General features: G+C 36.5%; 1 protein-coding gene across 3 annotated transcripts; it reads right to left on the reverse strand.

The window, feature by feature from the left end:
• Positions 1–1,563: 1,563 nt before the first annotated feature.
• Positions 1,564–11,566, reverse strand: LOC113299090 (puromycin-sensitive aminopeptidase-like). Of its 3 annotated transcripts, none has more exons than XM_026548026.1 (33): positions 11,435–11,566; positions 10,747–10,830; positions 10,612–10,656; positions 10,240–10,380; positions 10,031–10,106; positions 9,743–9,819; positions 9,287–9,400; positions 9,118–9,192; positions 8,895–9,002; positions 8,577–8,789; positions 8,415–8,476; positions 8,200–8,227; positions 8,023–8,109; positions 7,891–7,916; positions 7,429–7,492; positions 6,450–6,530; positions 5,564–5,611; positions 5,453–5,471; positions 5,288–5,292; positions 5,165–5,176; positions 5,010–5,066; positions 4,706–4,815; positions 4,534–4,614; positions 4,253–4,436; positions 3,578–3,726; positions 3,355–3,493; positions 3,129–3,275; positions 2,973–3,054; positions 2,675–2,850; positions 2,449–2,559; positions 2,254–2,370; positions 2,065–2,136; positions 1,564–1,877 (listed from the first exon to the last, which is right to left on the reverse strand). In XM_026548026.1, exons 4-33 carry the CDS (start codon positions 10,300–10,302, stop codon positions 1,797–1,799), a joined length of 2,664 nt encoding a protein of 887 aa, XP_026403811.1. In that variant the 5' UTR covers positions 10,303–10,380; positions 10,612–10,656; positions 10,747–10,830; positions 11,435–11,566; the 3' UTR covers positions 1,564–1,796. The 3 variants fall into 3 exon arrangements, with proteins under 3 accessions (XP_026403811.1, XP_026403810.1, XP_026403812.1); XM_026548025.1 differs by lacking the exon at positions 11,435–11,566 and adding an exon at positions 10,982–11,187; XM_026548027.1 differs by lacking the exon at positions 11,435–11,566 and adding an exon at positions 10,923–10,941.
• Between the last annotated feature and the right edge of the window lie 1,248 nt (positions 11,567–12,814).

Genomic DNA, 12,814 nt, shown 5'->3' on the forward strand with positions numbered 1-12,814 from the left:
TCGCTCTTTTTTTCCAATTGAATCATGACAAACATTTCATTTGCAATTCATACTTGTATTAATTTTGAACCTGATCAACTTGTAGGCTCGAATGGTGGATATCCAGAAGCAGGCAAGCCAACCTGGATCAGGAGTCGTTTTATCTGGGCGTAAAGATGCAGTTTCTGCTGTGTTGGGACCTGAAAAACGGGGTCGGGTTTGTTGTCTTGTTACTGTGAAGACAAAAGAGTTCTGTTGTGATGACGCATCACCCAGTAAGGTTGCGAAGTTATAAAGTGAAAATGCCTTAGACAGGCTTTGGCAGCTACCAAAGAAGATTTTGAAATGGCTACGAAAAGAATTTTGAAACTGGAGATACAATTTTCTACATTGATAAATCTGATGGTAAGTAACAGTTCACCTTTATAGCATGTCTATTTTTCAATGTGCCTGCTAAAATGTGAGTTTTATTTCGATTGGTTTTCAGATGTCAAGGGATCAACTGCAACCAAACCTGAACAGTGAAGGACTTGAGGTATTTGTGCATTATTCCTTTATTAATTGTGCCTGATAAGCTAAAATGGATACGACTCTCTTTACTGCATAATAAGTTTGGAACGGCCGGTGCTAATAATTTGTAGCATAGATACATATTTTTCAGTTGAGCAAATCTCTGTAGGACGTTAATAATGTTTAACTTGGAGCTGCGTAGACCTAGCTTCTATAAGTTGTTATTATAGTGACCACCAAAAACAGTTTGCAAGCGAAGTTCATAGTTAACTCGATTGATCCACATTCGATAGTGTTTTGTAATAACTTCGGTCGATTTGTTTGCAGGATTTCTTGGATGGTACGGAACGTGTACAAGTTTGTACACCAATGTGAACTAAAATTTGTGAAAAATGAGAATTATAGTCATATGGGTATTCTTTTTGTAGCTCTCCGAAAGAGCTTTCCGAATATATATAATTTGCGAATTTTGGACAAACAGTTCAAAAGATAAATTGTTTTTTATTCTTTTTATATTATTTAAAATTATTGACATCATCGTGAGTCATTTGGACTAAATTATAAATATTTAGACTAAATTGTAAATTAAGAAGGTTATACATGTATTTTTCTTACTTTAAATAATTTTTGGACTAAATTGTACCTAGTTAACTCGGGATGGACTAATTCGTACTTTTTGACATGTTTTTGGACTAAGCCGTTTTGTTCCCAAAATATATTTTGAAAATATTAATTTTTTAAAACCCTAAGCTAATTAGGTTAAGAAACAGATCATTCCTAGCTGTTTTTGTTAATTACTTAAACAGTAGTAAATGAAAAAAACTTTCCAAATTTCTTTGCAAATCTTTTTCATTAAGATTTACAAGCTAATATAGAAAATCTTAAGCTAATTATCAGTTATGTCAAGAACATAACACTTATTAGTTATTTTAGTTATTTTTGATAATTATTGTTATACAATATATTCCTCCACCATTTATATAAAAACCTATGTGGGAATTATTGTTCTATGCTGCGGCTCGGGATTTTACACCCGACGCAAATGTTGCGCCGATAGCCTGTTAAGAGTAGTCATGCTTAAAATGCCGCTATAAATAAGCACGAAAATTAACAAGGTATGCCAGCAGAGAAACCGCATAGAGCTCGATGAATGTTAAAAAAACGGTATTACCATCTCACTACTGCCATGTTACTTATGAAATCTATTTTTATTAAAATAAATAAACATAAGAAATAAACTTATTAACAATGTCTAATTATACCCTGATGAATCTGGTGATAACAGAAGAGTGACCTCAAGCATGTAACTAAGCAGCTAAGCTTTTTGACGCAATTTCAAACACATTCTCAGAGAGTCCATTGGTTGACATTATCATCTCTAATTGTGCCTGTAAACAACCATTTGAAAAAATATTGTAAACAAGCAGTAATAGAAACCTATGGTGCTGCTAGAAAGGGAATTCGTCCCCTCCGGACTAATGAACCTTTCAGAAGCAGTAATGGTAACCCAAGGACCATGGGTTATTTAATAAGCTCATATCAGTATAAGAATGTCCTCTGATAGATGAAAATCACCTTAGCAAACGCCTGTCTGGTCTCATCATAACGCCTCCACCTCGAGAAGGCAGACACCATACGGGAGGCAACCTACAATTTATGCCAGAAAGAAAGAAGAATGAAGATAAAAAGGAAAATTAATCTTAATATTCTGTGGTGGGTGGGAGGTGAAGGGAGGGAGGGGCTGTGTTTTGCAGAAGACCAAACCTGGGGGTTTATTTTGTCAAGTTGCACTACAATCTCTCCCAAGAATTTATAGCCCGAACCATCCTTAGCATGGAAATTAACTGGTGACCCGCAGAATCCTCCAATGAGTGAGTACACCTGGAAACGATTAAAGAAAACAACTCAATGAACTAGAACATTATTAATTTTTCAAACACAAGTTCCTAGCTACTTCACCTTGTTTGGATTGCATAAGTCAAAGCCAGGATGCTGCAGCAGCTTGCGGACATTTTCAACATTTCCAGGAATGTCTGACATGGCTTGAAGAGCAAACCATTTATTCACAACCTGCAAAAAAAAGAAAGGGCCTTAAAAATATGCATTTTTAATAGCCTAACTTGATCAAGTACCTATATACCAAAAGAACAAACCTAAATAGATGAAGTAATGGACAGATACTCACCAAATAGTCATGTTTCCACTTGCCATAGAAATCAGCAAGAACATCATCGCGGGTTTTGCCAGGATTTTGGACCAAGGCTGCTAGAGCTGCAAACTGGTCGGTCATATTTGTAGCAGTCCTGTACTCATTCAGAGCAAGTTCGGTGATCTGGGTATCCTCAAAAGAGGCTAGATAGGCTGTATGAGAAGACCAGAATATATGAAATCAAAAGGAGTAAATAAAGTACATCAGTGGCTCATATAGTCATATATATAGATACTCTTCTTCCTAAATAGAACAAATATAGTAAGATTCTCACCAAGGGCGATGTTCTTCAAAGCGCGTCTTGACATATTGGAATGATCGAAGACATATGGATCACAGCTTCTATTGTTTTCAACCTAGTAAATATAACTTTAACTTAGTCTCTGGACTGGTTAAGAAAAGAAATTGATGCAGTCATAATAAGCCCTACCGTCCTGAGAAATTCTGCTTTGAGTTCAGAAGCAAGATGCTTCCTGATGAAAGATCGGACAGCGTGAACAGCATCAGGATCAGCAATCTCCATCATGTCCATGATCTCCCCTACCCCGGGCAGAGTAATTGCCTTAGCAATGAATTCCTAGAAAAAAATTAAAAGCAAAGGTAAGATGAGCTATCCGATCATTGTACAAAATTTCATTATATCGTTTTTTACTTACTTTATCCAAGCTAGTGTCAGATAGTATGCTTCTGAGACCATGCACATAGTCTGCTTTCAGAGCTAATGGTTTGTTTTGCTGGAAATCAGCAACCAAGCTAAGCATCAAATTTCTAGCCAACACTTGCCCCGCCTCCCAACTGAAAATATGAGTTACCCATTACATTAAGCTTCATCAGAGTCAGCACCAACTACAGCAAGCTAAAGAAGAAAAGAATCAATACCGATTAAACTCATCTGAATCATGAGCAAGTAGAAAAAAAAGATCATTATCAGTAAGATCAGAGTCAAGGCGAATAGGAGCGCTGTATCCCCGCAAGAGAGATGGAACTGGGCGTTCAGATATTTCAGAGAACACAAATTCTTCTTCCTTCTGCTAGCACCAAAAAGGTAACATTATGCGCCGATAAAATAATAGAAACACATAAATTAAATTGAAGTTGGCATTTCAACCAAATCGAACCAGATTTTGAGAACTAGCGACAGGTCAAAGTGTAACTTCAATGTAGTTTTAACCCACAAAAATTAATATTCGAAGAGAGAAAAAACAACAAAAAAATTTCTATTCGTTTATTCGAGACATCCATTATACAGAAGAATGGGTGTAAGCTAAGATTTTTCCGAAGGATTAACTTGTCCAGGTTACCCCTCTCCCATGTTAAAAAAAGAAAAAAAAAGGTTTCAAGTCAAAGCAAGCATAGGAACCCCGCGCCAAATGTTTCCACATTTCAGGATGATTAACGTATGAGAACCCATCAAATTGTTAAAAAAGGTCGCCTTGAAGAAATTTAGGTTTTACAGATACAAAGCTCTAGGGAAGAGCTCACACATAAAGTTTTGGTCTACGTTATAATATTATAATTCTTGGTTGCTGATGCGATTACAAATTTAGAGATTACCTTCTTTATCTGAAGAACTGTAGTATAGGCTGGTTGCCCATCTGTGGAAACCACCTGAAGCATTCCATCATGATACACGGATTTGAGAGGCATATCCTTCCCGCTTGAGTCAAGCAGGCCAACTGCCACAGGTATGAGCATTGGTTCTTTCACTGCCAGGCCTGGAGTAGCAGGCACCCCTTGACTATAAAAAAAAATGCAAACCAAGGCATTAATTAGTACTTTTCTCATAATCAAAATAAAAAACAACAGCTTTAATTTTTTGGAGCCGTAACAAGTACCTGAACTTCAAAGTGTATGTCTTGGCTTCAGAATTGTAGACTGATGTAACCTTCACGGATGGTGTTCCTGCCTGAGAGTACCTATTATAGGATGATTCATTCCAAAACCATTAACCTACATAACACAATGGGTTGGGAATTTCAGCAAACAAAGTTAGTAGAGAAGACATACCATAACAAGAAATTAGCAAAGTCCGCATCATTTGCATCTCGCATTGCAGCATAGAAATCTTCACACGTTACAGCTTGGCCATCATGCCTCTTAAAATAAAGATCCATCCCCTGATACACATTAAAGAATACTTGATGAGTGCAAATTCTAATAAAATAAAATAAAATAAAAGGATGGAAATTAAAGATAAAGTTAACATCTGCCACTTTTTTTTCATGCGCTCCAACAGAAGTTTTAATTGTACATTTCTGAATTAAAAGAGTGAAGCATTCATCTTGTAGTCTAATCAAATTTGTGATCTTACTCTTCGGAAACCTTGACTTCCCAACAAAGTTTTGTACATCCTGACAACTTCAGCTCCCTGTTTAAAAAAAAAATAGTAAGAACTTCCCATCCGTAAGGTAAGAAGAAAAAATAAAAGAGGGGAAAATACGTGTTTCCTAGAACAGAGATCCAAACCTTTTCATAAACCTGTAACACACGAAATAATGAACTGGTTAGACATTGAAAATCTAAATGCAAGTGAAACAAAATAGCAAATTTCACACTGGAATTTGGGAGGAAACATATTGTAAAACCTACCGTAACTAGAAGTTGCAAAAACGAGCGTCCCAAATCAAACCAAATTGCAGAATATCAGCCATCAGTATTAAAATGTAACCAATAATAAAAGAATAAATAACCAGGAAGCTGCAAAAGACGTATTCAGTTCCATAACTCAGATTATGCTAGAGAAATAGCACACACCTGTGTAGAAGTTGTCCATCTGTCATGGAAATGATATTACAATCAGAATAATAACATAAAAAATGAGATACCAAAATTGGCTTGGAAGGGAGACATGCGCAACTGGAGTACCTTAATATAAGAATGTGGTCGTACTGGATGAGCAATAGGACCAGCATCCTGGAGAGTTCACCACAAAAAAAATCAATATCTCCAAATGCACCATGCTAGAGCACCGCAATACATACAGTATAAACACAGTAAAACCTAAACGCAATTGGCAAAATCACCCCGCACATTCAAACTCTTAGGCCAAATGGTAATATCCCAGCAAACACAGGTGCACACACTTACGATGGTGAAGAGATGTCTCTAATTCTATAATATCCGAAGATATATCCTCAACTCTATTATACGGATGAAATATCCTCACCCCAATATGACCGAACTCTGGTCTGGAGTGGCTAAAAGCTGATGACTACTAACATCTGACATTACTTATAAACCCAAAAATATAAGAGCTGATCTTTATGAAGCCGGGCCTTACTACCAAAATGACCGAACTCTGGTCTGGAGCGGCTAAAAGCTGATGACTACTAACATCTGACATTACTTATAAACCCAAAAAGATAAGAGCTGATGATCTTTATGAAGCCGGGCCCTACTACCAAAATGACCGAACTCTGGTCTGGAGTGGCTAAAAGCTGATGAATACTAACATCTGACATTACTTATAAACCCAAAAAGATAAGAGCTGATCTTTATGAAGCCGGGCCCTACTACCAACACAGAAATAAACTACAGCAGCATTCTACTTGTTCAGTACATTCTGAAAGTGCCAAATAAAGATCAGCTCTTACCAAAGGTCGCTTACTTACCAAATAAATATCAGAATCCAAGAGCCATATGAGTCAGAAACTGCTTACTTACTCAAAGGTCGCTTCTACGAGTAAGCTTATTAAACACATCTAGTTATAAACATAAACTTACAACAAACATTAAATATAGCATCAACAACCTGTGGAAACTGATAGTTACGCAGCCTTGAAACATCTTCTATTCTCTTTACTGAACGGCTTCCCATGTCAGAAGAAAATTCCTGCAATCATTTTTAACCCAACAAGGAAAGATCAATCACAATTCGAGAGGTACATGTTATGTTGTTTGCTTTTCCACTAAATCTATTATGGGTTTATGTTATACATCTAATATTTCAATACTTTCATTTCATTTCATAAGAAAATAAATAAATTACTAACCACAAGTTAAGTACTGCCTAATCTAGGTTTAGGATTTCAATATCTTTGATGTTTGGAGAATACTAAAACCTCACTTCTAGCCAAGGATTAAAATAGCGGGAGCGTAAAGCGCTTATAAAAGCGTTAGTAAAGCGCTACTCCGCAAAATATGAATAAATAAATAGTTGTAAATGTATATGAAACTTCCTACATAAAACAATATAATCCATATGAAACTAGTAGAAACGAAGGTTGAAGATAATTGGTGATCATAGAAAAGAAGAGACGAAGGTTGAAGAGCAGAAGAAGATGAGACACAAGAAAAGAAAAGGATGAAGAAGAAGGAACGGCAAATACTAGGAGAATAAGAAACGCTTCATATAATATTTTAGGTTTTTTTTAGTTTATTTATGTAGAAGGCAGACTCTAAGGCCTGTACTTGACTTACTGGGCTTCAAAGCCTTTTTTTTTTTAAATATACCAACCAAATCGTAGAGCGCGCTTTACAAAGCGTTTTGGGGCTGGGGGCAAAAAAACGCGCCCTGATACGCGCCCCACAACGCTTTTTTAAACCATGCTTCTAGCTTCTGCAAAACAAGGAAGATCTAGTAATTTCTATCGAAAATAGGAGCTAAAGGGAGAAACACGTTCTAACAGTAATTTCTAGATAACCCAACCTGGGATAGAGATTTCGAAGGTGCCAAACACGCTAAGCAAAAAGTAGGTAATTTGCAAAAGACAAAACAGAAAGTACTGTACCTGATCCCGAAAGACGGTTAGACCTTCCTTCAGACTCAGCTGGAACCAGTCACGACATGTCACCCTAAAAGTTTAACAAAATTCTATCAAATTCAAATGCTGAATGTAGAATCTAAAAGGTGGGCTGCATCCAGATACGAAAAAAGACAATGTAACCTCGGAGGAAGTAACATCAAACATGTAATGATCAAGATGTTCCTATCCAACATTTTTTAATAATCAAGCCAAGTCTAAAGAGTGATGAGAATGGTATTTCTAAATTGAAGTAATATCAAAGATTTTCCCTGTACAGCTCAGATGTCATTTCTATAATAGAGCTTACGCAATTTCTACTAATGAACAAACAAGGATTTACAAAATGGATTCCCACACATAAGCATGTGCATCATAACAAAGTACAAAATGGTCATACAGTACTACGTTCTAAATTTTTGGTGAAAGTTAAAGAAATCCGACTCAAACCTGTTTCCAGTCCAGTTATGAAAATACTGCAAAATTGGAAAAGAAAGCCAGTTAGACTAAATTATTAGTGAATCGAGTTAAAAAAGAAACACACAAACGGAATGTATCATAACCCGGAAGAAGTGGAACTACCTCATGACCAATAACCCCTAGAATTGCAGCATAATCAGCATCTGAAGCAGTCTCAGGTGATGCCAAAACAAGCTTCGAATTAAATATCTGTCCGGGAGCATCTCAAAAGAATGGTATGCATATCAGAAGGGAGAGAAGACAAATAATTGCAACAACGAAAAGAAAATATATCCTTACATTCAAACTCTTGTTCTCCATGGCTCCCCTGCAATATAAAAAAAAAAGGTGTTGTAAGAAACCCCTTCTGATTGCATTTAGTAATAATACTACTTATACAGAGAGACACTTTTGCAAAAAGAAAAAAAAAAAAAAAGAAAGGAACAAATGTTATGTTATATGATACAACTTAAATATGCGCAGTACAACATACTCAAAGCGGTAGTATTACTTACATGTTAAAATCTGGAACCGCCACAATATTAAAAAGATCCAAGTCATACTCAAGACCGAAAACCTGTTGCAAGTCGATTGGGCAATGTAACAGGCTACACTTTAAAATATTGTTCAAGAAGCAAATTCATAAATAGCAGGTATAAAATAAAAAGAAAACTAACATCCTCGTCCCACTTCATAGCTGCCTTGAGAGAATACATGGCATGAACAGTTTTTGGTAGATCCTCTGCAGGGGTCCAGATCCTAAGAGAGACCTCCCGGCCCGACCGAGTGATGAAAGAGTCATCCCTACTCTGCAACTGTCCAGCAACCAATGCAAACAAGTAGCATGGTTTCTTGTGTGGATCCTCCCAAAGAGCATAATGTTTACCACCCTGCATGGTAACATGTAAATAACCAAAAGTGATTATAAAAAAGGTAGAAAAACAGAGAGTCCTCTTTGCCCCATAATAACTAACACGAAATTATCAGATATTTACCTCGAGGTCTCCTTGCTCTATGAGGTTTCCATTTGAAAGCAATACTGGATATAGGGTCTTATCGCCTTCGACCCGGCATGTGTATTTAGCCATAATATCAGGTCGATCCTGTTATCGAAATTAACCAAAACTACTGAATGGGAAAATAACCAACAAAACACGAATTCCATAAAAGAAACTAATAAGTAAAAATGCAACCAATCATCAGTGGCAAACTAAAAACCTGGTAAAATGTTATCTTCCGAAAACCCTCAGCTTCACACTGTGTACAAAAATTTCCAGAGGATTTATAGAGCCCCTGAAAATTAGGACAACTACATTTTTAAGACAATGAATTTGTGTAAAAGTGTAACTAAGACACAATACAGTTTAAGCATGTTGATGAGCTTAACCTCCAAAGATGTATTTTTCTGAGGATATATCTCCGTAACAATCTCTAAAGTAAATCTTGCACTTGGGGCTGAAGAGAGTGTCAGATGGCGTGAATCCAGGTGGTAATCTTCTTTCTGCAATAAAAACGAAAAATGTTAATTTAAAAATGAAAGAAGACATGATCTGTGCAAAACATATCTACAATAAAACAAGAACTACTGCAAACTTGGATTAAAAAACAGCACATCACGAATCCATACAAAGTACAAATATAAGCAATTTAAATGCCAGATGAATTAGGGAAAAAATATTCAGTGGAAGGAAAACAATCTGAACGGCTTCAAACGTCTCGTAATACATGAAGGATGTCTCCAATTACCCGAAACATCAACAACGTTCGAGTTCGCCAATAACAATGAGGAAATTATTCAGAAAGTAGCATGTTGCAACACTAAAAATTAAAATAGTCTCTGTACCTTCAGTTCCTTGCCATCAATTTTGATTGATAGTAACTTAAGATCCGCCCCATCTAAGACCAGTGGAGAAGAGACACCTGATACCCAACAACAAATTTGGTTTAAGATCATCTAAGATGGACCAAGTTTATGTCATAAAACTAAAACGAAAAGCTTTCTTTAAACAGACAGGATAAAAACAGTGCAAGAAGCTTAGCAACATCTATAACCAACTAAACCTTATGCGCTGTATGATTTCTTTCTAATAATACTATCATGTATAATGGAGATAAACAGACAAGCAATTACCTTCAACTCTAGGGTAAACAGTTATTTTTGAACAAACAATTGTGTGCTCCTCTCCCAATGAGAACGTCAGATCAACCTATCGTACAACTCAGCAATTACATCATGAAAACCAGATATACTCGCATTTATAATCAGAAACAACTTAGAAAGTAAGAAGAAAAAAGTTATGTAATTTACATGTCGGCGGTGTTATAAGATTTAGAGATTACCGTATCAAAGTAGTAATTAGGCGTCTTGTAATCCTTCAAAAAAATCTCCTTAGGGGTGTCCATTTTGAATTCTTCTGCCTGGCTTGGTTGGGGTTGTGTTGCAACTGAGCAGATCAGTCTTTTACTAGACTGCTTAATCCTCTAAAACAAGGTTGAGGAAGACATAAACTTAATTAAGTTGACGCTAGAAGCAGCAAACACAAAAAATAAATTGATGGAAAAGCTTCACGTTGTAATGAATATAGATGCCAAATACTGATACATATATAAATACAAATAAAATATATGACACACAGACCCGGCAATACCCTGAACAAACAAATTCAGAAAACATCCAATTTATATCATATTGGGATAAGAATGGTAACTTACGAAAGATGAGGAGAACAGAAGTGGATGTATACTCCGACGGGAAACCTAGTAAACAAGTTAACGATAAACTAGTAAATATGCAATGTAAAGAGCCAAACAATGTTGTGAAGGATCTGCTGCATCATGAACACTAACCTCCTCAGAACTTGTGTATTTTTGACTTGTATAAACACCCTTGAATGACTGCTGCAAACAACAGCCTCGTCGTGATGCTTGAAACTGCAGGCAAAACAAATTAAACAAATTATAACGAATGAAGAAAAACCATTGCTCATGAGGTCCAATATAATCATCATTTTGAAAGACTCAACTATAAAAAGTGGTTATCAAAACTTTGAAATGGAAATTAGGTGAGGGGTGTAATATTCACGAGAGATGAAGAGGTGAAGTATCCCAATAGACTGGTCTTTGCCAAACCCGAACAACTTTTGTAAGGTTGAATCACCAATCTAGCCATAACTTCCCCCTCACTAAACCCTAATATTAAGCTAATAAGAAACCAAAAATACTTCTTCAACAAAGAAAATGAGAACTAAAGATAGTCCACACAAACCCAGAAACCCCACGAGAGAGATATCGGAAAAGGAAGAAGAAGCTAAAAAAGAGATTTTAAGGAAGAAAAGAAAAAGAAAAAAAGGTCGGTCTTAGGTTCTCATTATAAGGACAGAATCGTAATAGTAAAAGAATAAGAACTTTGGATATTCAAAATAAGGAGTAGAAAAAATCATGCAGATATTAAGAGTTAAGACCAAAAAAATTTAAGGGAACGATCTGATCCTCATAAAATAAGAAATAGGAGAAGAAAATTTCTTAATGATCTTACCGTTCTCTGATGATGATCAGATGCGTAAAGGAATACGAAGGAAACCTAAGACGAACGAGAAAAATAAAACTGAAGAAAGAGAATATTATATATAAATATGATGATCGGAAGTTGTAAAAACTGAGGATATAATGGGACCATGGGTTATCCAATTGACTTGGTTTAATATATTTTGTCGAAAAGACCGGATTTGGGGTGAACGGACGCTCGGTTTTTTGAGTCGTGTCCGTGTCTGACTCACGTCGAACACAGGACACGTGTTGGACGCTGACACGACGCGTGTCCAACGCACCAATATGTGTCCCACACGCGTCTTGTTTGGACGCACCATGTTCCAAGAAGCCTACAACGTCCTGTCCATCTTCGAAATCACCGCCGTTATGCATTCGTTCAGCAATTGCGGCGGCTTTTATGGATCCTTCTGCATTAGCCAGCACTCAAGTTGGATGTGGACGCACCCGTTGTTGATAAAACCAGGCAAAACTCTTCGTTCGGTTCCGCCACTGGTTCAAGCCATGGGTGAATAACCACTTGGTGTGGCGAAGCTGCTTCCCCTCTTCCCAAGGCTTCCTCCGAAAAACATAGATGACTCGGGTTTAAAACATTTTTCTTTCATTTTCATTTAAACTTCTTCCTTTATTTTTACTATTATTAACTAAATAAAGAAATACAAACATTTAGATCAATCATTTAAGTCTTTATTAGGGTTTTCTAATTGGAAATGATATCCCATATACCCTTGGTTGGGAATGTGGTGTTCTAAGAATGCATTTTGATTGTGTCATGTGTTTAATAGTGATTGATTGCTTGACCTTCGGCGTGTATAAACAAACGATCTCTCCTTTTCTTTTGAAATTTATACATATGTAGCATTATTTTCTAATTTTTAGGATCGAAACACTTGACTTTGCTGTATAAATACATAATTGTATACAAAATAATATATAAATAAAATATGTATATACGTTTCCGCGTCCTAGTTTTTTGAGAATTTTTGTAGTGTCCGCGTCGTGTCGTGTCCGGGTCTACGCGTCCGCGTCTGTGCAACCCAGGACCGGATAGAGGTTAGTTCTTTTTTCTTTTGGGATTAAATTTTTTTATCTTTTTTTATTTTTTAAAGAGTATTACATTAACTAGTTGGAAGCCTAACAAGTTACGCTTCAACAACATACTATTACATTAATTGAACAGGTTTCCCGTGCTAGCCTACCAGTGGCGTCATGGGTAACCTAACCAATGGATTGGGAGCCGAAGCGGATGGAAGCTGAGATTGTGTCACGAGGGGGCAAGCTAACTCTACCTTCCATGTTAATTCGTACAATATTATACCATTGGGGGCTCGAACCTGGGACCTCCTGGAGCGCATCAAACTTTGGGAAA

Source organism: Papaver somniferum, chromosome 7, assembly GCF_003573695.1.
Source record: "Papaver somniferum cultivar HN1 chromosome 7, ASM357369v1, whole genome shotgun sequence".
In the NCBI taxonomy this organism is placed as follows: Eukaryota; Viridiplantae; Streptophyta; class Magnoliopsida; order Ranunculales; family Papaveraceae; genus Papaver; species Papaver somniferum.